Source organism: Colossoma macropomum, unplaced genomic scaffold (genome assembly GCF_904425465.1).
Source record: "Colossoma macropomum unplaced genomic scaffold, Colossoma_macropomum, whole genome shotgun sequence".
NCBI lineage: Eukaryota > Metazoa > Chordata > Actinopteri > Characiformes > Serrasalmidae > Colossoma > Colossoma macropomum.
The window spans coordinates 5,627,951-5,652,748 of NW_023494784.1; the positions used below are offsets into that span (position 1 = coordinate 5,627,951).

At 39.3% G+C, this 24,798-nt stretch overlaps 1 protein-coding gene across 1 annotated transcript in view; it reads right to left on the reverse strand.

Annotated features, from left to right (window-relative positions):
* Positions 1-15,000: 15,000 nt before the first annotated feature.
* Positions 15,001-24,798, reverse strand: part of thsd7ba (thrombospondin, type I, domain containing 7Ba) — a 333,528-nt gene continuing 323,730 nt past the window's right edge. Inside the window, exons 28-30 of the mRNA XM_036576800.1 lie at positions 22,696-22,888; positions 18,120-18,207; positions 15,001-15,517 (exon numbers count right to left, since the gene is read on the reverse strand). Of these exons, the coding sequence (XP_036432693.1) occupies positions 15,436-15,517; positions 18,120-18,207; positions 22,696-22,888 (363 nt within the window). The 3' untranslated portion in view covers positions 15,001-15,435. The remainder of the gene's footprint in view (positions 15,518-18,119; positions 18,208-22,695; positions 22,889-24,798) is intronic.

Consider the following 24,798-nt stretch of genomic DNA (forward strand, 5'->3'; position numbering starts at 1 on the left):
CTGTGTGTGAAATGACTTTAAAAGATGAATTAAAAGTGACGAGTTCACAGCGTTCACACTCAAAACCGCTTAAACTCAGCTCAGCCTTAAACCGAAATGACACGCTTAACTGAGGGATTCAGGCTAAACAAAAGATCTCTGTAATTCAGCTGCACTGGAGAGTCTGTGAAGGAGCTGCTGGAAGAAAGGTGAAGAGTGAAGAGTGAAGATTGCATTGGCTCTCATTATAAAACGAAGTTTTAAAAATGATGGCTGTGCTACTAAACTGCAGATATTTAAACTGCTGAAGTGATTCTAGCATAATCTTCATACAAACCCAATTCCAAAAAAGCTGCAGCAATATGTGAAATACGTAATAAAAGCAGAAAGCAGTGATAGTAAATTCTGTTTGACCTGTATTTATTTGACAGTGGCTCAAAAACTTCATTGTTTTTTGTAAACATACGCTTGTTTAAAATTTCATTCCTGTGACCCGTTCACCACTGTGTTACCTCAGCTTTCCTTTAACAGCACTTAATAATCATTATACAAGTTATACTGTTATACACGACTTCAGCTGTGCAACCATACAGGGCCTTCACTGTCATATTTTGAGCTTAATGAGACAGTTCTGGACTACAGACAGGTCAGTCTAGTATCTGAACTCTCTGATTACACAGCCATGCTGCTGTAACACAAGCAGAATGTGTTGTCATGTTGAAATAAACATAGACATCCTTCAACAAGATCATCTAAAGACAGTATATGCTGCTCCAAAATCTGTTTCTACATTAATGGTGCTCTCACAGATGTGCAGTTTGCCCACCAATTCCCACCACACCATGACAGATGCTGGATTTAGACCTTTATGTTGGTAACAATCTGGATGGTCTTTTTCTTCTTTGGCCTGGGGAACACAACGTCCATTATTTCCGTAAACAATCTGAAAGATTGACCTGTCAGACCTCAATACACGTCTCCACTGATCATCAGTCCTTTTCAGGTGAGCTCGAGCCCAGAGAAGTCGGCGGCGTTTCTGGATGTTGTACATATGTGGCTGCTGCTGTTCACAGTACAGTCCGAATTTGTGGATGCAGCGATGGACGGTGTTTATTGACAAGAGTATGTCAAAGTATTCCCGAGCCCATGTGGTGATCATCACTGTACTGTAGTCTGAGGTGTCGAAGGTCACAGGCATTCAGTCGGGGTATTTGGTCTTTCCCTGTATGCACAGAGATTTTTCTAGATTACTTAAATCTTGTGATGATATTATGCACTGTAGAAGGTGAAGCACTTAAAATTCCTGCAGTCTCTCATTGCAGAATGTTATTTTTAAACTGTTCAATTTTTTGCTGATGCACTTTAGTTAAAGTGGCCTCGACCCATTCTTGTCATATCTGCTCCTTTTATACTCAAGCATGACTGTATCACCTGTTTAACATGTTTTACAAACATTTCACAACATTTGTAGTTTTAAATTACTTCTGTCCCAACCTTTTTGGAACATGTTGCAGGCATCAATTTAAAGTTGATAAGATGAAATGTTACATATCTTTGTGCTGTTTTATTTCAATACAGGTCTAAGAAGATTTATAAATCTCTGCTTTCTGTTTTTATGTGCATTTTTACCTACTGTTTTAATGTTTTTGGGTTTAGGTCTGTAATATGTAATATGTATGTAACCCAATCTAAACCCACCCTGAACCCAATCCAAACACAGCCTGAACCCAACATGAACACAACCTGAACCTGAACACAACCTCAACCTGCACACAACCTGAACCCAACCCGCACACAACCTGGACCCAACCTGAACCCGACCTAAACCCAACCCACATGCAACCTGAACCCTACCTGAACTCAACCAAACACAACCTGAACTGAACCTGAACTCAACCCGAACACAACTTGAACCTAGTCTGAACCTGAACATGACTTGAATAAAACCTGAACCCAACCCAAACACAACGTGAACCCAATCTGAACCTAAACACAACCTAAACTGAACCTGAACCCAACACCAACAAAACCTGAACCCAGTCTGAACCTGAACCCCCGAACACAACTTGAACCCAACTGAACCTGAACACAACCTGAACTGAACTGAAACCCAACCAGAACCTAACTTGAACCCAACCTGAACCCAACTCGAACATAACCTAAGTCGGCAACCACTGAAACAAGCTGTAACAAAACCTGAATAGGAAACCTCTGAAACAAGCAGGGACTGAAAAGACCTGCATTATAGGCCTGTCAACTCTTCAGCAGACTCAGAGGAGCCTGAATGACACCCCGGTGCTGTTACTGCAGTGAAATAATGACTGCAGTAAGAGTAGAAATACCTTTCCAAAAACAACCTGAGTAGAACTTCAAAAGCAGCTGCTCACACTTAAGTGCTGAGTAAGTTCTTGACATGCAGCGTCTATCAGGAGCGTTAGTGAAGTTTATTAGACTCAATTCTTCTCTTTTTAGATCCTTTGGTCTAACATAAAATAATAAAGCCCCTAAGTGAGGGAAGTGATCAACAGTAAAGCCCCAGTAAAGTCTAGTGGACAGGGTTGAAGTCTTATCTCATTACTATACTTTAGTAAATGTATTATCATTTGAGAATACTCAGGAAAGTAGAAATCAATCAAAATGTTACTTTAGTACATATAACTATTAAGAAGTAGATGGAATTAGTCACTACTCACCTCTGATCATCAGCAGAGAAGATACCCAGCATCTGGAATGAATGAATATGGGTTGCAGACTTCATATAATTGTAAAGAATCTGCAACCAAATGATAAACATAATTGTTTTATTTAGGATTAGGTGAATTTATCCAATTAAGTTTGAAAGAGGGTACTATATAAAAGTGAAATCTAACCAGTTTCCATGCAATATACATGTAAATTCCCTCTAATTAAAGCTGACAGGGCTCCTGAATGGTCTACACAGTCTTATTTCATTTGCAGCCAAAACAGCCATTAAGTGCAATAGTTGTGAGGAGATTAGATATAAAATAATCCACTTGCATTAGGAAGGAGAAAGCGGAACAACAAGTTTCCAAAACTGGAGTTCAAAAAACTGATTTAAAGCTACAGAGAAAATGGGGGTCCTTACAACTACCTGTAAAACCACCAAAACTGCCCCTATCAGATAAACAGCACTTAAAACTTTCACCTTTCAGAGAGAGGAGAAAATCCGAAACCAACTTCTAAGGCCCGATCCCATTTCTTATTTTTACCCTTAACCCCTTGGAAATAAGTTATAAGGACGATTAGTGGTTGAATCTTCCCTCTGAAATGGGACCCTCAAATAAAAAGAGCATCACTTCATTAACAGCTACCAGCGCTGCTCTGTAGGCGACCCTGCCAGTCTGCAGTGACAGCAGAGGAGGGTAAAGTTCAGCTCCTCACTGCTGGGCTTTAGTTACATTTAGGGACTCATATGCCTTCAAAGAGGGGGGCAATTATTTATTATCACCCCCCCCAATTCTTTAGTGATATGAAGCTGAAGTCAGATATTCACCAGCTTCTCGTTTTCCCATTCCACCTTAAATAGTGCAGCAGTTACATTCTGGCACCTCAGGTGTCAGAACTGCTGGACCATTTAAGGTGGAACGGGAAAGTTAGCTAGCTAGCTACCGAGACATTAGCATACTGTTAGCAATTTTTTATGCTTGTTATGAAGAAAACGACCAAAATACACTGAAATTAGATTAAACTAAGATAATAAAATGCTTATCGTAATTTTTAAAAGAGAAAATTCTCATATTTGTGGGTTTCATGGTCTCTTCTTCAGCCGTCTTGCCAGTTTTTCTTTTTTCTCATAACTCTCTGTTTGGAATCTCTGAAAAACCTCCATTTGGAGGGACATGTAGCCCTAACAGTCCACACTACCCCTCTATCTCAACAAGAATCGGGACACCCTACCCCTAGAAGTGAACACACAAAATGGAGGGGTAGGGCTAAGTGGTAGGGGGAAAGGGTGAAATGGGATTGGGCCTAAGACCGAACTTTGGAGGTATGGAAAAATGTCCCTACAGATTTCCTTGAAAAGCTGAAACTCTGTTCAGTTGCTGAGGCTTCTTTGTTGTTTCAGTTAAATATGTACACTGTTAAAAAAGACAGGTTCTTTAGTAAAGACAGTGGTTCCATATGGAATCATTAACACTCACTGAACCATTTGCAAGCTTGTAACAACAGAAGAACCCTTTTTGGTACTATATAGAACCATATACAACACATTCTCCATCAACTTGAAGAGCCATTTCACAATGCAAAGAAACATTTAAGCATGCAAAGGGTTCCTTGAGTGTTCATGGCTCTATACAGAACCAATGTCTTTTTACTAAAAAACCCTTGAAGAACCATCTTTTCTAAGAGTGTACTTAATTGGCATTTTAGATTTTGTCAGCTGGGTTAAAAATAAACTCAGAAAACAAAACTCTTCACATTGATCAGAGGCTGCACAGTTTCTGAGGCACTTTCAGAGACGGATTCATTCACAGATGAACTCATATTCCGCACTATACAGAGATGTGCAAAAGTTTTGGCACCCCGTCAAATTACATTTGGACTTTTTTTTTTTATTTCTTATGTGAAAATAAGTCAACACGTCTTCTACAGAGAACACACTTCTACATATTTTAATGTGTTTATTTGCTGAATTCAACATACTTAGAAAGTAAAACATCAAATGTGGCCAGCGTAAAAGTTATGGCACATTTAATATGTTTTATCCTTTAGGTTAAATTCAGCAAGTAAAGAGAAATTGTGCTCTGAAATGAGCAGAAAATTGACATATTTAAGTGTATTCTCTGTTTATTTTCGCGTAGAAAATCAATAAAACATGCATTTGGTCCAAATCTTTAAATGCAACTGTATACGACCCCCTGCCTCCTAAAAAGCCAGCTAACAGTGACACTTTAACCTCGTGTTTAATTTTTAATCCAGTGCTGGAGTGCAGAACCATGGGTCATGTCTGGGTAACAGTCTTAGCAGCTGTTCTTGTTGTTCTCAAATAAATGACCAGTGTTTCCCACAGAGTATCACAATTTATTAGCATTTTCGTTCAGTTCTTCAAGTACACACAGTAAGAACAGAAAGCACACTGTAAACTGAAACCCAGTGTTTTCCAGGCAGCTGTATATTCGGAGCATATTTAACACTACAGAAGAAGCCATGTAAACAACATCATTCAGAGCAATAGACAGTCCTGACAGGGGAATTCCACCCATCTCTCAAAATAAGCTTAAGTGGTTGAGATGTAAACAGAGTCATTCAGAGTGGTTTGGTGTGAAACACTCTGTTCTTGAGAAACTTACAGAGTCAGAACTGTTCACAGTGGTGGTGATAGGAACCAGACGTCCACCTCTAAAAGCTCCCTCACAGAAAGCTACCGAGACATTGTTTTATGATAGTTTTGGAAGATTTTGGATAGAAATGTGGTTTTACAATCCATTCATAGTGGAGAGGTAACATGTTATAAGGCAAAATTGTACCCAAAGAGTCTATATAAAAGCTCAGAAGACTCGTGTAGGTTCACTGGTGGTTTTGGATGGTAAATAAAATGTCTATATTTGTGTTGTAGTCATGGCGACCCCTGGTTCCTATCACCATCACTGTAATGAAATCTGAACCATTTCATGCCAAACCACTCTGAATCTCTCTGTTTACATCTCACTGAATGAACTGGTGGAATTCTCCTTTAAGGAGACTCGCTGTCAGACACGCTCATTAAAACGCAGATGAAAATAAAAGATTCAAATAGCTCATAAATGCAAGGCCACTTTTGGAATAAATTCATGATAAAATCAACCAAGCATGCATACTTACAATTGGGTCCCAAAATATACTAATATTGCCGTTTTGTCAAAATTTTGTCAGCTGGGTTTGAAACAAATGTGTAAAACAGAACTTTTTACACTGATCAAAGGCTGTACAGTTTCTGAGGTACTTTAAGAGATGGATTCATTCACAGATGAATATTCTGAACTATATGTGCATCAGATCAGACTGAAAAGATGCAGACGAGTGCTGTAAAACTGGACTCGACTAGTCAGCATATTACCGCCTCACTGCTGACCACATGACTGGTCACAGAATGGGAAGTAGCTCACATTTCACCCTGGATTTCGTGGAAGTGAGACAAAAGGAATCAGGAAAAAGCATAGCAAGCACATATGCAGTTCAGCATACATGGAAAAATAAATAAATAAATGGTCAGTTTGTCCATTAACTTTTGAAACGTGTAAAGGTCAGTCATTTCTATATGGTTCATCCAACACAGCTGTCAGTCTCCTCAGGATAAAGCTGAAATTCTGCACTTCAACCTCATTTTTTCATTTCAAAATCAATGTGCTGGAATTCGGAGCCGAATACTGATGGACTTCACTGCATCACTTTTTTTTTGTTCATGTGAAAATCAAGTTCAAAGTCAAAGCACTGCTTTTTTTCCAGTGTAGCACGTTAAGATTCCCAAGTATCGGAATACCCGGAACACATCCGCTGGTCTGTAACAACGCTATGATACAATACAGATTTCAAAAAGAACCTACACTACAAAAAATAAAGGTTCCTGCACCCTTAAAACGGTTCCTTTAGTGAAGGCTACAGTCACATATAGAACCATCACAGCCCAAAGAACCCTTCGAAAGTGTTTATATTTGTATCGTGGGGCTTCAAAGTTTGTGAACCCTTTAGAATTTTTCTTCTGCATAAATTTGACTTAAAACTTCATTTTCATTGGATGATTTTCATTTCTTCAATACATAAATGATGAAGTCTAATATTTTTGTCTCATTTGTTTAATTTGGTTCTCTTTATCTACTATTAGGACTTGTGTGAAAATGTGATGAAGTTTTAGAAACCTAAAACATTCTAAAGGGTTCACAAACTCTCAAGCACCACTGTAAGTGAAACTAAACACACCCTCCACAGAGAACACGCTTAAATATGTCAATTTCCTGCTCATTTTAGAGCACGATTTCTGTTTACATGCTGAATTTCACCTAAAAGATGAAACATAATAAATGTGCCTTTTGCACGACACATTTGATGTGTTACTTTCTCAGTGTGTTGAATTCAGCAAATAAACACATTTAAAATGTGTAGAAGAGTGTTCTGTGTAGAGGACGTGTTATTTACACTTAGAAAATCAACAAAGCATCAACAATCAACAAAAGATTTAGGTCAAATTTACGCAGAAATACAGAAATTTCTAAAGAGTTCACAAACTTTCCAGCACCACTGTAGTTGGGTTCTCACGGTTCGGGGCAAAGCTAAAAATAATGCATCGTTGCATTTAGGTTCTGGATCACTTAGTGTTCACACTGAGACATTTGACACGGAACCAAATGATATAAACAAAAGTTAAGGGTAAAATATCACATTTTGTGTCATTACTTTTGCAGAGGCCTAGTTATTATTATTATTATTATTATTACTATTATTATTTATCACTGTGTTAAATTGAGCACACAGACAGTAATTGCTTATTAAAATGTTAACTTATTAACACTTACAAAACAATGGAGATTCACCGGGGGGCCAAAACTTTTGCATACAACTGCGTGTTGAGTATTTTATAAAGGTGTCAAAGTGGCTCATTTCAAAACTGTAACTATTTGACTATAATTTACAATTCAGAGCTTATAAAGATATAATAAATGGACCAAACCAGACTGAGACCAACTTCCTCAGAGGGTCTCGGTTCTCTAATTTGGTGCTCCAGGGTTCTAACAGCAGCGTTCTCACTTGTTCTAAACAAACCGCAGTAACAGAGCAACCACACCAAACCTGCCAAGTCTGAACACACCCTAAATGGTTCTTCACATGATGGAAACCCTGTTGTACATGGATCTTTAAAGAACCTTTTAAATATGGTTCTATATAGCACCAGAATGGGTTTCACCATTGTCAAGTCAATAAACGGTTTTTGCTCCTTTATAGAACTCTTTTCGAGTGGAACAGTTCTTGGAAAACAAGATAAATAAATAAATAATTGGTATAGAACTGTTACATTACTTCAGAGTAGTTCTTCACACTAACAGGTTCTTTCAAGAACAATCTATGAGTCTTTAGATAATCAAAAGTGGTTCTTCAGAGTAATCGCAGTCCATTTATATTGGTGTTCATCAGGGGCCGTTTTACAGAAACATCTTAACTCTCATCTCTGATCTGTTTAGTCAGGGTTAGGACTGAATTTAGGACAGCAGCTATTCCAGAGTAACAGTTCCTAACTTCATAATCTCATCATGAACTCCAGATAAGAAAACAGCATCACACAAACATCCTAACTAGACTAAACCTCCTAAATCCTGTCCTAACTTTAGGATGAACCCCAACAGGGTCCTCACTTCTGTTTAAGGTCCGTTTCTATGGTTTTTAGGCAGCTGTGTCAGCAGCATAGTTCACTACCAGCATAATGAGCTCCATTTATTCCTACTGTAAAACGCTGCTTTCACTGTGAGATGATTTTCTTTTCTAACTCTGCGTTTTAAAGATCTCAGACGCTGCAGACTCGATCTCCACCGCCCCTCTGATCACCTTCGTGTGTTAATGTTGATGATGAAATATTACAGTGATGGTGGTGAATAATGAGGAGACGGAGCTGAACGTGTGTCTGTTCATTAGGAGGAGTAACGTTAGCGCACTCGGCTAAAGCGTTTGGGAAATGGAGACTGAAACTGGGGAGCGGCGACGCTCTGATAAACAGCAGGGGGCGCTCTCACAGTATTCACTACTTACAGTTTATCACACTTTGCTTTTGTTTGACCTTTTTTTTTTACATCAGTAACAGCAGCTGTCTGGCTCACTAACTTGATCATTTTGATTACATGTTTACGTTTCAGTTGTGTGTGTACGGTCTGTTGCTAGGCAACAGACATGACAGTTGATTGTCAGCTATGATGGAGTAGGTTAGGATTTCCTAAATTGATAAATTAAGATCAGATTTGCTTCTTTAATAGGGCTGTGTGAAAAATCCCAACTTGACCTGTCAGATTTTAAGACAAACAATAAGAAGGGTCTGTAATTCAGCCCCAATCCAGACCATGTTAATTAGTTAATGAGTTGAATGAGGTGTGCTCAATAAGACAAAGCACAAAAATGTGCACAGTGTGGGGTCACCAGAACTGCGTTTGGGAACCCCTGTTCTATGACATCACTCCAAAGAACCTTTTCTGGCACTTTTATTTTTAAGTATATCACTGCTGTTGGATCAAAACCTCGTATCTCCAAAACGGTAACTTTACGGGAGAAAGAAAAAACGTACTTTACTTTTAATGTAAGTCAATGGAACCAGACTTTTTTCCAAGTAATTTTGGGCCGTTTCTTTTGGTTGATTCATCATGAAATTTACACACAATGTAAAGAGCAACAGACATTTTCAAATGATGTCAAAAACTGGAAATCGGCAAAAATGGAGATAAAAGGTTTTGTTCCGACAGCAGCGATATGCTTGAAGGTAATATTATACACCTACAATGTCTAAAGAGGTTCTCACCTGTCTTAAAAGTTCAAGTTTTAATGGAAACATTTATTTACAACTCCTTTAATTAGATCAATCAACCAAATAAATAAATGCGTAAATAAATACAACACTAGACAAATAAGTATGTAGAAATGTACAGATGTATAAGTATGCAGTGTACATTAATACATCCATACTTAAAATACATTCCACTTGCCAAAGGCCTAAAAATTCATAAAGACCTCTGTTAATGTCTATGATAATGTTTTGCCCTCTACTGCCTGAAGGTTTGGTAACTGGCCCTGGATTAGGACCTTTTTTAAAATTAAATCGATGTAAATATGTAAATGTGCTGCATCTTGTGGCACGAAAAAAGTTCTAGAAATGTCTCAGCCTTAGATGCTCCACCCACATGTACAGTGTCTGTTATCCATCTAATACTGAACTGACCACAGCTTTAGGGATTTTGTGAGTTGCGGTCTGATTGGCTATCCATACGTTATCGTGTACACGCTTCAGTTGTTTTGTTTATCAAGCTATCACCAGTTTCCTTCAGGCCACTGGTAAGTCTTCCAAAGCAAAATATATTGGCTGGATTGAAAACAACTGGAAAAGTTCACAACATCACTTTTTAAAAGTTGTTCAGGAGTGTTTTTCAAGGCATTGATGAGATTTAGCCGTGTAACATCACCAGACATACCACTTTGTTTCTTGTGGGTGTGTTTTTGTTGTAGCACCATCGTGATAATCAGCTGCCCCTCTACATCACTCTATAAAGGACAGTTTGTTTTGGATGCTTTGCATGTCAGTCAAATGGAAACTACCTGCTGGCACGTACACAGATAGACCCCAGGGTCAAATCAGGGGTGTTTGATTTCCTGCCCCTTTGCCCTCAGGTACTACAAGTGCCCTCTTGGTTGGTGTGTCAAAAAACTATATTTTATATTGTCTGAGATTCAGAAAAACATGAAAACGTATCTCTATTTTTTTGCGATTTTTACTTTTCTGCATCATTTGAGCTCAGCAGCTGTCCTTTACATTGTGTGAAAATTTCATGATGATCAGTCCAATAGAAATGCTCCAAAACTGCTTAGAATAAAATATCTTTCCATTAACTTACATTGAAAGTAAAGAATGTTTTTGCTTTCTCCTGTAAAGTTACTATTTTGGAGATACCGGTTTTTCTTTGGACAGCGACGATATATAAGATACATTTCTGTGCGATCTAAAGACCCCCTGGAACAAAGCTTGTTGGTCAGATGTGGTTCTACTAGATTTGTCACTCTTGGGTGCCCCCTGTGGTGCGTCAACACAGCGCCGGAAATCCCACCAATGAAATGCCTATAAACTCTTTACGAAAGCGTCACATTCCGTAATGTGGTTATTCTGAACAACCAAACATGTCAGGGGTGTTAAAGTTCTACACCTAGTTTTCATTACTGTTAAAACCTGGGATTTATACAAGACTCCATGGAGCTCTTGTAGCTACTTTCTATGAGGTGGTTAAACAGTGTAGTGAGTAATACTGTGGGTTTGCACGCTGGCAACTGGGGTTCGAATCCATGCAAAGAAGGTAATGTTACTGTTTTTGACAGCCTTTGGAAAAACTCTAGACACTGTGTTTTGTTTTATCTGAACACTCTCTCTCTTTATAAGACTGCAGTATTCCCCTTGAGGTCCCGCTCCCAAAATGTCTGTGCACAGGCCTGCCTTCCTGTCAAAGCAGGTGGTTCTTGGCTACACCTAGCAGTAAAAGCTACCAGAATTTCTGCCAAGAGCCATAAACCTGGCTTGCGACAATAGGTCTAGAACAGGGGTGTCCAGTCTTGTCCTCAAAGGGCCAGTGTGGCTGCAGATTTCCATTCCACCCAAGCAGGAGCTCACATGATGAGTCGTTTGAAAACAAGTAGAATCAGGTAAATTCATGGTTGTGTGGAATGAAAACCAGCAGCCACACCAACTCTTTGGAGATAAGATTGGACACCCCAGGTCTGGAACATCACTATCTTGTAGCTTCATCCAGGGACTGTTTTGTGTTTCAACTGTCTTGAGTAAATAAAGAAAATACAGCACCATACGTGGTTTTAAAGGGGTGGCCGCGGTGGTCAGTACCCAGCCTGAAATCTGATTGGCCGCCCCAGATGCCAACATTTCTGCCATGTCATTGGCTTCCACTTCTCTTTGGGGCAGGTGTTTGTGTCTTTAAGAGGAGAGTTGTTGTGCTATTGTCCCCCACCAAACAGACATTCTCCTTGCGAGTACATCTCTTCCGTCCCACTTTCCCAGCTAGCAGGGAACGTTCCCATAATTTGGCCAACATTACCTATGAGTTCTAATAATGTTTAAAGAAAACCTTTTAATCTAATGTTCAAAAAATGTTTTAAGGATGTTTATCATTTCAAATGTTCTTATAAGGTCACATGTTAAAGACATAACGTTTTAACTGCAACATTTGGAGGATGTTGTCAGGGATTATGTTACATGATGATCCCAGAGGAACAAACTTCCCACTGAAAACATTAAAAGAACATGTGTGCAATATTCTCACAACATTATTAGAACAAAAAAATTCTAGCTGGGTTGGCTTTAAGTTGAGGAGTAGTTTCGTTAGTGACGATCGGCGAAATGTGTTCACTTTTGCTGTTTATAGAGTGGGAGGTTAGAGGGAGCTTGAGACAAAAATATCTCATTTAATGTCCAGCCAGTATCAGGAGGGGAATGTAATGTCCCATTAACCATTACATCTAAAAATGAATTTAAAAAGGCTGATAATAGCCATACTGGCCAAATCAGTGCAATGAAGGAAGAGGCAGCCTGAAAATGACTGAGTAAAGACGTCAGTACAGCTGATGATAAAGACCTCCTTTAAAAAGAGTTTTCTCTGTGCTAAAGTACTCATGTGGGCACTGGGCAGAATGACCAGTCACCAGTCTGGTGCTGAAGAAGACAGGATCAAATGACTGCAGGGAAAAGGCCAAATAAAGCCTTAAGGCCCAGTCACACTAGCTGATCATAGGCTTCTGTTAGTGAGTAAACTTCGCAGTTGAAACTTCACATCAAGTTCAACTTTGGTGAACTTTGACATGCGACTTTGCCTCCTCGACCAGTGACACTGCTGCTGTGGCTGTTGACCTCTGAAGAGGCAGGGCTTCATATAGTTCACGACAACTGGGAACTGGGAATTCTCCAGCTTAGAACTCCTAAAAGCCTGACTTCAGCTGTCTGAGGTTGGGAAAAAATCAGTGCTTTCAGTCAAATAGTGTTTGTCTTAAATAGCACTTACATTGGAATTAAAGAGTTGCTGGGTAGTTTTAGCTGATTTATTTTAAAAGCGTGTGTTGGCTGTGACATATAGACCTCTAAGGTCATGCGTCATATGGGAGCTGGTATCATTCTCATATTAGGAACTCAGAGTTTAAGCTAGTTTTCTTCATCACAAAAATGAATGGCGTTTTGGAAAATCACACCTTGTGGTAAACTAAACTCAGTGCACACTTTTAAGAAATATTACAAAACATATCTTTTATTTAGTGTTTAATTGAAATCCTCTACTTTTGATATTTATATTTTCAATATTTATAATTTGATCTCTCTGTCTTATAGAACTTCAATTGAATACCGATAATTTCTTCTATTACTGTTAAGCTTTATCACCTGTCTGTAAAACACTCTGAGCCGCCACCAGTATGAGGATCCAGTGACACTCAATGACAAAACAGAAGAAAAAGTTAATCGGCTTTGGAAAAGTTCTGTTCACTACAGGACACAATAGTGGCATTTTTTTGAAAACACCATTCATTTTTCCAAATAAAGAAGACTAGCAAATATGGGCATGACACGGACTGCAGGATGACACATGACTTTAAAGGTCTATTTATCATTAAAAAACATGAAAGTGTGCAATTTAAATAAAAATTGCACAGAGCATCTTAACCTTATAGTTATCTGAGTCTGCTTCTGTGCTCAGCAGTAAGATTAACACATGATAAACACATAGAAATTTACACATCTGTTTAAAAAAGCTTAACACATTCTTGTTCTATGGTCATGTTGAAACGATATCACAGAACAGCAACTCAGAAGTTGGAATTACGAGATGGATGAGCGATCAAATGGATTTTTTCCACTCGGAGAAGTGGGAAGTTTGGGACGTTCCTAATTCACACTTGGTCATGAACGCAGCGTAAGCACTTTCAAACTATTTTCGGCCACAGGCTGCAACAAAGAGAGGCAGCATGATAAGCAGCCAGTCCGTAGACTATATCACTATTAGTGATGCACCGAAATTCAATTTCCTGGCCAAAACCGAAATTTAACACTTATTATTGATGAGATATGATTTCAGAAGGACAAAACTGAAAAACAGCTTTTATAAACTCACTCGCTGAAGTGATTATCTAGGCCACGGTGTCATGAAATCCAGCATGCTTGACAACAGAGAGTGGTTGGCCATTCAAGATAAGGAATTATTATTTATTATTGTTAGTTACTCTTCGCTCTTCGTCTGTGGTTTGAGGACATTTTCATCGTTACGTAAGCTGAGTGTACCGATGGTGTCAGCAGGGTTGCACGGCCTTTCCTTCCTGCTTCTGTTGTTTGTCTTCTGCGTATCGAGTTGTGTTTTCGGGGGCTATCAGAACTGCAGTGGAGACATTCTTGGGCGTCTTGATGCTCCACATGAACAGAGATTATTAACCTTGAGGCTAACGTTCCTCATAGAACCCGTGAGATGGTTACACGTGGCTGGTATTTTCAGTGTTGATCCGCTGCTGCTCGAACTGTTTGAATGCAGCTGTGCTGGAGAGTGAAGGAAACAAAAAAACAGCGTTTTTCTTTTTCATTATCATTTAAATGATTTAATTTTGACACTTAATAGAGCTTTGTAGATCTATTTAACCTTTTGTTTGTTTATCATCTACAATTATTGACTATTTAAGGCTGAAATGTTTTGGTGGCCAAAATTTCGGTGCATCTCTAATAACTATCCATACTTTTGTGTTCTTGCTGAGTCAGACAGCTTGCTAACTGCTCTAGCTGCCACTGCCACCAGTCATGGCGAAAATCTTTTTTTTTCTAAGAAAAAAAAATCAAAATAGTGGCGATTTTTAATTATCTGGCATAATTATGTTTCCTTTTGTGTTTTCACTGTTTGAGGTTGGTGACTTAGCTTGTTAGTTTGCTAACTGCATCTAACTGGAGGGTTTTTTCTCGCTGCCGAGCTTCCAGTCCAGCTTTGTTCAAACCTTTTTCAGCTGATTCAAACTGCAAATTTCTAATGTGACTGCAGGTTTATAGACTGACCACTACTGAGGCCAGTCCAGCAGGTTTTGGTTTATGATCAAAGTCACATCTGCATATACACATTCATATGGATGAAAAACACCAGTTCACAGCAAAGTTCTTGCATTACACTGAAAATAAACACAAATAAGTTGTAAATAAATAAATAAATAAATAAATAAAATAATGAGAAAGCACTAATATAGTGCATAACACTTCCTTTGTTTTGTTAGTTCGTTTCCTCTGCATCAAAGTCAGTTAGAGTTTGGTGGTTTTGTGCAACAGACAGAAAATAGAGTAACTTGGAATGCCCTTCCTACATTATTCATATTTCTTTTTTTTTTTTTGTTTTCCTTTATTTAAAAAAATCAAATGAAGTTTCAGAGACTCTCCTGGTCCGTGGAATGTCACCGGCCCCGTCGCTGTAACCTCTCTGAATGTCGTGATATTACATCTTTACGCTGATCCTCAGCTCTTTTTTCCCCCGCTGGCCGTGTAAACAACAACTCAAGCTGTCAAAACATCCTCCTAAAGGTTAGCGCTCCCTTTTTTGACGTCAGAGGAAGCTTCACCGGGCCGCAGCTTCACCGCCGCTCCAGCGCTGGGCTATTTTTGGGCACAAACGCAGAAGGTCTCCTGGGAGAGAAGGATGGTTTGAAATGCTCCCTACGGTTCAGTGTGAGTTTTTTGAGGCCCGTTGGCTGAAAAAACGTCCATCACATGTCCACGTCTCCGTCGTAGGCCAGAGCCAGAGCCTTCTGAGGAGGAGACGGGTTTTTGCTCTGTTTGACCGGTCTGCTGCTGGAAGGATAAGAGCAGGAAAAGAACAACGTCAGACAGAGAAGCTGAGCTTCCACTAAGAAGCTGATTCATGCTGTTGTCTTCTCCTGCCTGGACTCTGTCTGAAAAGGTTTACTAGATTACATTAACACATTTACTATTACATTACATACATCAGGCTTAAAGTCACAGTAACAAAAACACTCTTAAATTCTCAGGGATAAAGAGAGGCTGTAAAACGGTCATCTAAAAATGAACTATGACTGGTTTGGGTAAATAAAACCACACAAACTTTACAAATGAACTCCAGAAAAAAAATAAAATACAAGAAAAATATATGATATGGGGCCATTTAGTAATTTTGCGCTCACAGAACTCTTGAAATATTTAATAAACATCTACAAAATGTTTTGGAGAATTTTTTTTGATTAACATTATATAAATTATTATTGTATATAAAATAAAATCTGTAAATATGGCAAGTGATTTCAAACTTTTGAGCCTTTACATAGATAAATACATAGATAGATGAACAGACAGATACAGTAGACAGACAGACAGACAGACAGACAGACAGACAGGCAGATAGCACTGACGTCACCAACAGTGACAGTGACACCAATAGTCTCTGTATGTTCAACCAATTGGCATTTATATCATATATAGCATATATACAGTCAGTAGTGTATACATCATATGCATCATATATACAATGAGTGTATATGTCATATATATCTTGTATAAAGTCAATGAGTATAAATACATATCATGTATACAGTCAGTGAGTGTATATATCAAATTTACAGTCAATGTGTGTATAGTTCTTGTTGGAGGATCTTAAGGGGAACTGAAGTTCCACCCAGCTGCTGCTGCTGCTATTGTTAGTTTGCTGCTCATTGATTTATCCATAGTTCTCCTGTGAGTGTCTGTCCAGTGTAGTCTGTAGTGCTGAATGTTTTGCTTTAAAAGACATTTAAAAGCTGTATTTGAATGAGAGCTACAATCACAGATTCTATCTAAGCAAAATACAGCACTGCAGCTGGGCTTCAGCCTGGAATACTACAATGGGACGAAGGGTCAAACTAAAAAAACGCTTTTTTAAAATGAATGGCGATAGTCATTTAACACGTTAAGCACTTTTAATGCATTATTAATATGTAATGCACTCGCTTTGGCAGCTCTAATTTCTACATACTTCAATTACCATTTAGCTAACAACATTCTAAATCAATGATATGGCGGTTAAAGACTGGCCTATTTGTTGGATTAGATGAACATCCTTTCATCAAAACACCCACAGAAACTCATGCAGAGCTGTGATTGGTCAGGATAAACAGTAAGACAAACTGTGATTGGTTAGAGGGCTCATTTGCATATTGCTGCCTTCTGAGATATCAGTATTACAAAGGCCAATACTGCAATAATAACTAAAGAGGAAATTTTCATAATTCAGTGTGTGAGATGTAAACAGAGTGACTCAGAGTGGTTTGGTGTGAAATGGTTCAGATGTCTTTACAGTGGTGGTGATAGGAACCAGGGGTCGCCATGACTACAACACAAATATAGACATTTTATTTACTATCCAGAACCACCAGTGAACCTACATGAGTCTTCTGGGCTTATATGGAATGTTGATGATGGAAAAGTAACCAGGAGGTTTTTTCACAAAGCCTGTCCAGCAGGAGGAGAAATCAGGGGTCATTCCTATTGGACAATCCTCACTTTTGGTCTTGAATTATCCAGCTTTACTGATAAACCTGGCTTTTTTGAGATTCCCTCCTCTTCCTGCACCACTGCACTGGATGCTTCTGTCTTCTAGAAATGATTTAAAAGTTTTTCCATTAGTGTTTAAAGCTGTAAATCTAAAGCTCTCCATGTACTAAAAGATATTTTGACAGACTTTATTCCAGATCACATCATCAAATTCTGGGTAGTAAACAGAAGGAAAACTAGAGAAGCAGCTGTTTGTTTATGCTTCAAAGATTTGGAGTTTTTCTTTCCGCCTCAGATCCGTCAGGCTTCATCTGCCGAATGGTTTAAAAACAACTCAGATCATATTTATTCACTTTAGCTTTCAAGTATATTCCTCTCTTTTTCGTTGCTACTTCATTTCTGCTTGTTCCATGTGCACATTTTGCAATATTGTACTTTAAGGTTCATTTCTGTGCGTGAAAGTTGCACAAAATTCATTGTCATTCATTGTTATTTTTGTCCACGTGTTCCATTCAGGTTTACTCCGAGTTTGGAGGGTAAGAGAGTCGATTTAGGCTCAGTTTTCCCCTCTATGCTCTAATCCACAATGACAGATCCAAGATTAGCGCTCAATATCTTTCATGCTTGAAGCCTCTGGAGTTTCCTTCCACCACTTTCCTCCTCTTCCACCAGGTGGCAGTGCCGCGCTGTATTTCAGGCCGCCAAATGCGCCAGAGCATCGCAGCCAGCATGGTAATTTGGATGCAAAACCCACACATCATCAAATCAGATAACAATGTGTGACAAGTGCTATTAATACCCTCAAAGCCTTCCTGCTTGGAATATGCTTCCAAGAGATGCGCACATCCGAGGAGCAAGCGCCGTGTTTTCCATATAATGATATGGTTTAGGATGTAGTTATACGTACCAGAACAGAAAGGACACGGCGATGATGAACAGGATGAGAATGAAGCCTCCAGCTGTGGCCCCGTACACCCACATCTTTATCCTTCCGTCTGTATGAACACACACAAAAAAACAAACCGCGTCAGGCTGACAGACAGCAGCGGTGACGTTCCCCTCCAGCCTCTGACCTGACAGTGATTTCTTTAAACCGCAGCTGGACCATTTTCCTCAGAGCGGCTGAGACTTTCCTGGAAAACAATTCTTATCTCTCCAGGGAGCGAAAAAGCAAACAGAGGCACTTCGGTGCAACCAGACGACAGCTCAGATGCTAACATGCTAACAAACAACTATAGGTCTTTTTCATCTGAAAGAGATCTGAAGAGTGTCCGGTATGCTAATTATGCATGCATGATTGGGCTCCTCTGGGGAAATAATACAATTTGTGTACATATAAAGCAAATGTTAATGTAGAGTCACTTTATATTAGACAGAATAGATTAGATTTGAATTTCTCAGCAAATAAACAGTAATTATGCACTAAAATGTGCTGAAGTGTGTCGTCTATAGAGGATGTGTTACTTACCTTGTGCTTCCACTCACTGGCCACTTTATTAGAAACACCTATCTTGTACTTCCACCTACTGGCCACTTTATTAGAAACACCCACCTTGGACTTCCACTCTCTGGCCACTTTATTAGAAACACCCACCATGGACTTCCACTCACTGGCCACTTTATTAGAAACACCCAACTTCTATTTCCACTCACTGGCCACTTTATTAGAAACACCTAACTTCTATTTCCACTCGCTGACCACTTCATTAGAACACCCACCTTGGACTTCCACTCAGTGGCCACTTTATTAGAAACACCTATCTTGTTCTTCCACTCACTGGCCACTTTATTAGAAACACCCACCTTGGACTTCCACTCACTGGCCACTTTATTAGGAACACCTTTCTTGTACTTCCACTCACTGGCCACTTTATTACAAACACCTACCCTGGACTTCCACTCAGTGGCCACTTTATTAGGAACACCTTTCTTGTACTTCCACTCACTGGCCAATTTAGTAGAAACACCCACTTTGTACTTCCACTATATGGCTGCTTTATTAGAAACACCTACCTTATAGCTCCACTATGTAAGTGTACAGTTACAGAGTGTAGTCCATCTGTAGTCCAGATATTATTTGTGTAGTGGACTATTCACAGCAGTAACACTGACATGGATCATCAACTGACCTAACCTGATGAAGGACTAGAGGACGGCTACCACAAACTGCATCAGCAGATGAGCCACAGTCTCTAACAGTACACCAGCAAGGTGGAGCTACAAGGGAGGGGTTTCTAATAAAGTGTCCAGGGAGTGAATATAGTCACAGTCATGCTCAAAAGACACCACTGACTCTGAAGTCAGGCTGTTCTGATGGGATCCCCAGCGTTTTGGACAATAAGGCTGACTGGGGGCATCTGAAGCTGCAGCGCAGAGCACTAAATTCAGATCTAATCAGGAATGGCCCAAAGCCAGTGGTAAAGCAACACTTTCATGTTACGTTATGGCTGATACAAATCACACTGTAATGAAACTTTGGCAGGAGGACGCGGGGGATCCCCCAGCCTCCATACGTCTCCATCAGGTCTAAACTGCGGCGTAATAAACCCAGTTCTATATCAGCCGCCCTCTCGGGGCGTCATAAAGGCGGCAGGCTCATCTGCCATAACTCTGAACCCTCAGCCAGCAACCCGCACTGAACTGCCACAGCAGAGCGCCGTCCTCATCTGCATCTGAAACATCTGCGTAGGTGGCATCGATTGACTTACTCTGCAGGAATGGTCTCGGAAATTGTTAACATATTCAGATAAATGCTTTCTGTACTAGTTCTCTTGAAACTGCTGCTCACACGGTGAGTGTGTAAAACTCTGGTAACAGCCTGCTGTTACTTTGTGCCAACTTACAGTGTGCATTCATCAAAAATATTCAAGCCTTAAAGCATCAAGTAAAATGACTTATAAACGTTTAATGAACTTTTTTTGCAAACATGCATAAACATTAAAATTGTTCATCAATTTGTTTCGTGTGGTTGTGTTTTTGTTGGAGCGCCATTCTGACAATCACCCACCTTCACACACCACTCACTGGCCACTGTATTAGAAACACCCACCTTGTACTTACACTAACTGGGTACTTTATTAGAAACACCTTTCTTGTATTTCCACTCACTGGCCACTATATTAGAAACATCCACTGTGTACTTACACTAACTGGCCACTTTATTAGAAACACCCACCTTGTACTTACACTAACTGGCCACTTTATTAGAAACACCCACCTTGTACTTACACTAACTGGCCACTTTATTAGAAACACCTACCTTGTACTCACACCACTCAAAAACAATGATTTGTGGTTCCTAACATTTTATCTCCTCAGAGCTGAACGTACTGAGCCCCTGTGGTGTTTTCAGGTGCAAATCGGATGCAATCTGTCTGCACGTTATCTGAGAAAGTGCCAGTTTATGGGCAATAAGCGGTTAAGAAAACCGAACACATCAGAAAGTGGGTGGAGATATGCTGATTGCATATTCCGCTTGAGTTAGTATAGTTTGAGGGCAGTTTTGCTGTGGATTTTTCTCGACTCTCTGTTAAAACCAGGCAGCAGCAGCGTCTCAAAGACACTGTTGTTGGGAGACTTTCTTTACCAATCACAACAGACATAGCAGCTAGATGGAAACACAAGTCTCAAACATGAGCTCAAAGAATATCCAACACTGTTTTAGCTCTTAGAATCATATGGAAAAGTGAGAGAAGACGCAGTGCAAAATAAGCTGTAATGGAGCCACAATATGTGCAATAAATGAAGTTCTTTACTACCAAAACATTATACATGGATATCCAATTCTATTTTTCGTTGTTTTTGACACGTCTGCACATTTTAATTCACAATTACTGTTTATTTGCTAAATTTAACATACTGGAAAAAAAACCTAAAACCTAAAATGTGGCCTGCACAAACGTTTTAGCACATTTTATGTTTTATTTTTCTCCCAATATGTTGAACTCAGTAAATAAATAAAAAATGTGCACTAAAATATGCAGGAAAATGTCACATTTCAGAGTGTTTTCTGAAGAGGATGTGTTAATGTTTCGCTCAGAAAATCAACAAAACATTGACTAGAGTTGTTCAAACTTTTGCATAAGACTGTATTTTGTTTACTAAACAGGTGTGGAAAAGCATGAATCAGTGAATGAAATCAGACACGTTCTCATCATCAGCCTGCATTACTATTCACCAGCCACATAAACATAAACATAAACAAACCAACATCAGCTGCTTATTCATAGCTGTAGACGTGGGCGTAACATTTCGGAAAGTGCTGGGGGAAAGTGCTGGGGGCTGGGGGAAAAGCACAAAACTTGACTGGACTACACATTAATTCTTGGTCAATAACTGCAGTAACCTGCAGTTATAGTTAGTGTTTTTGCTGTATGATGCTGATGCAGTGATCTGTTATTCACTTGAAATAATGAGTGCACTGTAGGAGTTTATAGTGTCCTCAAAATCACTCTGGAATTCCATTTTACAGCTCAGACACTAAGAGAAAATTGCCCAATGTGCTCAATAGTGTCCTTAAACACAAACAGAGATTAATTTCGTTCATAGCCAATGTGTTATTATATCCTGAATTCTATTATATAGCAGAGCAGAGTCCCTATAGAACAGGGCTTCTCAACCTTCTCCACCTCAAGGTTCACCTATTTACCACTAGAGAGCATGACGATGCACAGCAAAACAAAACAAACAAACAAAAAAACAAAACATTTTGGGTAAAAAAATCATTTTTGGTCAATTTTCAACACTTTTGGGTGGCACAACATGCCATGTATCTCACTGAACATTAAATAATAACAGACAAGGCAAACATAAGCTCAAGACCGGACAACTGACACCTCAGGGCAGTGTATTTCGTTTCCAGAGACGGGGCACAAAACGGATAAAGCTGCCTTGTGCACCATTGTTGCATGACTTGTATAAATATTGTTTACCGTTTGAGAACAGTTTGTATTTTTCTTATCATTAAGTCAGTTTTTCACTGTTTTTTTTTTTTTTATTACAAAGTACCATCACTGGTTCACGATGGACCACTGGCTCCTCCTCAGTACTGGCCTGAGGACCACCAAAGGGTGCTTTGCAGCCCATTGTGGTCAATGGCCCAGTGGTTGAGAAACCCTGTTGTAGAATGTATTGGTTAGAAAGAACTTGATTTATCAGCACACTTTCTCCTCATCACTGAACTTTCACTTTCTGTTTTGTCTTGACCTTGTTGATGGCTCCACTGCTTCACTGCATCTTTTAAACCTTGCGGCTTACGAGACAGCAGATACTGGGATGGGATGAGTTGGAGTGATCCAGAACTGACCCTCCAACATCAGTATCTGACCTCACTAATGCTCAATCAAATCCTCACAGCAATGTTCCAACATCTACTGTAAAGCCTTCCCAGAAGAGTAGAGGCTGTTACTGCAGCACAAACTCACTATTAACACCCTTCATTTCAGCAGAAACGCTGGATCTACAGACTTTTGGAAACAGTGTACCTGGGCTGAGCGGCTGCAGGGACCACTCGCTGAAGAAGTCCTGGATGTGGGAGGGGCCTGGCTTTAACCTCCCCGAGCTGGTCTTCACATCCGCCTTTCTGGTGTCCCCACCAGGGGTCTTGGTGCAGTAGTCCAGGAAGCCATGTGTGGTCATCACCTCCGTGTAGCCCTTCTCACAGCCACAAACACCACTCTGGAACAGAAAGGGGGGGCAGTATGAAGGCCTGCTGGTACCATCACTGCTACTGAACCAGGGATGGGCAGCTTAAACCCATATTCAACTAAAACATTGCCAATTCAGTGAAATAAAGTAAGAAAACAACTTGAGTAGAAGTATAAATAGAATTAATACCTTCTATTCTAATGTATAGGTGTTCACTGAAGTTTTTATGGGCTAATATCTCCAATTCTAGCATATAGGATAGTTTATTAAAGTTGTTAGTAACACTTTCTATGAATGTCACCTTTGTAAGCATCTATAAACACATTTATAACATGTTATAATGCATTCATATGGCATTATAAACATGGTTATAAATATTTATAAAAATGAATTACAATGAATTACACTTTATAGCCATGTTTATTATACATTATGAATTGTTAATATAATGTATTATAAATAGTGTTAATAACATGTTATACTGTCAGTGCTAAAGAAGTCAGTCCCAGCCTGGAGAGCTTAAAGACAAATACAAAGTTTATTTACACTCTGGGATTTCCAGTATTTTGTTTCTCAGTGCTGGTGCTGTTAGAGCTGCATCTTCAGGGCTTCAGTCCTGAATATTCAGATGCTCCAAACAGGCTGACCAGCCTAGAATCACTGCTACAGTGAGCTTTTCTTACCCAGCGTCTCACTTTAAACACTACTTTACATCACAGCAAACCAAGTACCCATCAGCCCCTCCCCTGAACCCCCTCTGACATCACACTGAGCGTGAAGTCACTGTGGAGTGAAGGCCTGGAGAGGGAGAGTCATTGTAATTTGTTCCCCCACTGGTTCTAATGTCAAGCACTAGAACCCTTCACTCTGTAACACTACACTACAGTACAGTAATGCTAATGTCTGTTAACATTCTATTGGATATGCAGTGTTAAGTTAGTGCCAAGCTAACGGTGGTGTACATTACCTTTCCCACATTGGGTAAAACACTGAGGGCAGCTCTAGTTTAAACTCTGACATTTGAAGCCTGTAATGTGCTTTACTGTGTATGTTTTAGTGTTTCAGTAAATCCTTCAGTAAATACTTCAACTTGAAGCCTCACTCTGAACACTGGAGGAGGCTTTAGTACAGTACGCTTCACTTTACTTAGAGCAGACAAATACCACTTATGAGCTCTTATAATTTGTTATGAACAGTACTTATAATGTATTATGTAAACAATTCATAATGCACAATAAGCATGGCTGTAACATGTAATGCAATTTTATAAATATTTATAGCCATGTTTATAATGCCTTAGGAATGCATTATAACATGTTATGAATGTGTTTATAGATGCTTACAAAGGTGACATTCACAGAAAGTGTTACCAAGTTGTTTATGGGCAAATACCTCATATATTTGTGTATATAGGAGCATTTGATTAGGTCATTAATTGACTAATATCTTCTATTCTTGCAGATAGGAGTGTTTATCAGGGTTGCTTATGGGCTAATCCCTCTTATTTTAGTGTATAGGAGCATTTGATGAGGTTGTTTATGGACTAATATCTCCTATTCTAACATATAGGAGTGTTTACTAAAGTTGTTTATGGGCAAATACTTCCTATTCCAGTGTAAATGTGCGTTTGATGAAGTCGTTTATTGACTAATATCTGCTATTCTAGTGTACAGCGGTGTTTAATGAGATCTTTTATAAACTAATATCTTCTTAAAGGCTTTCATGCAGGACTGAATGTTAACACACATTGTGTTGCCCATCAGGTTTGAATATGTGTGCTGCTATTGAAAGCAAACATGCAAACCTACTGCTTTTTGCTGATAAAAAGGATCCAAGTGTAGCCTTAGATCTGACAGCCTGCATAGCTTAGTTGATGTTCAAATACAAAACACTGTCAAAAGGACTTCAAAACTCAGAGTAGGGCTGTGTTCATGTGGGTG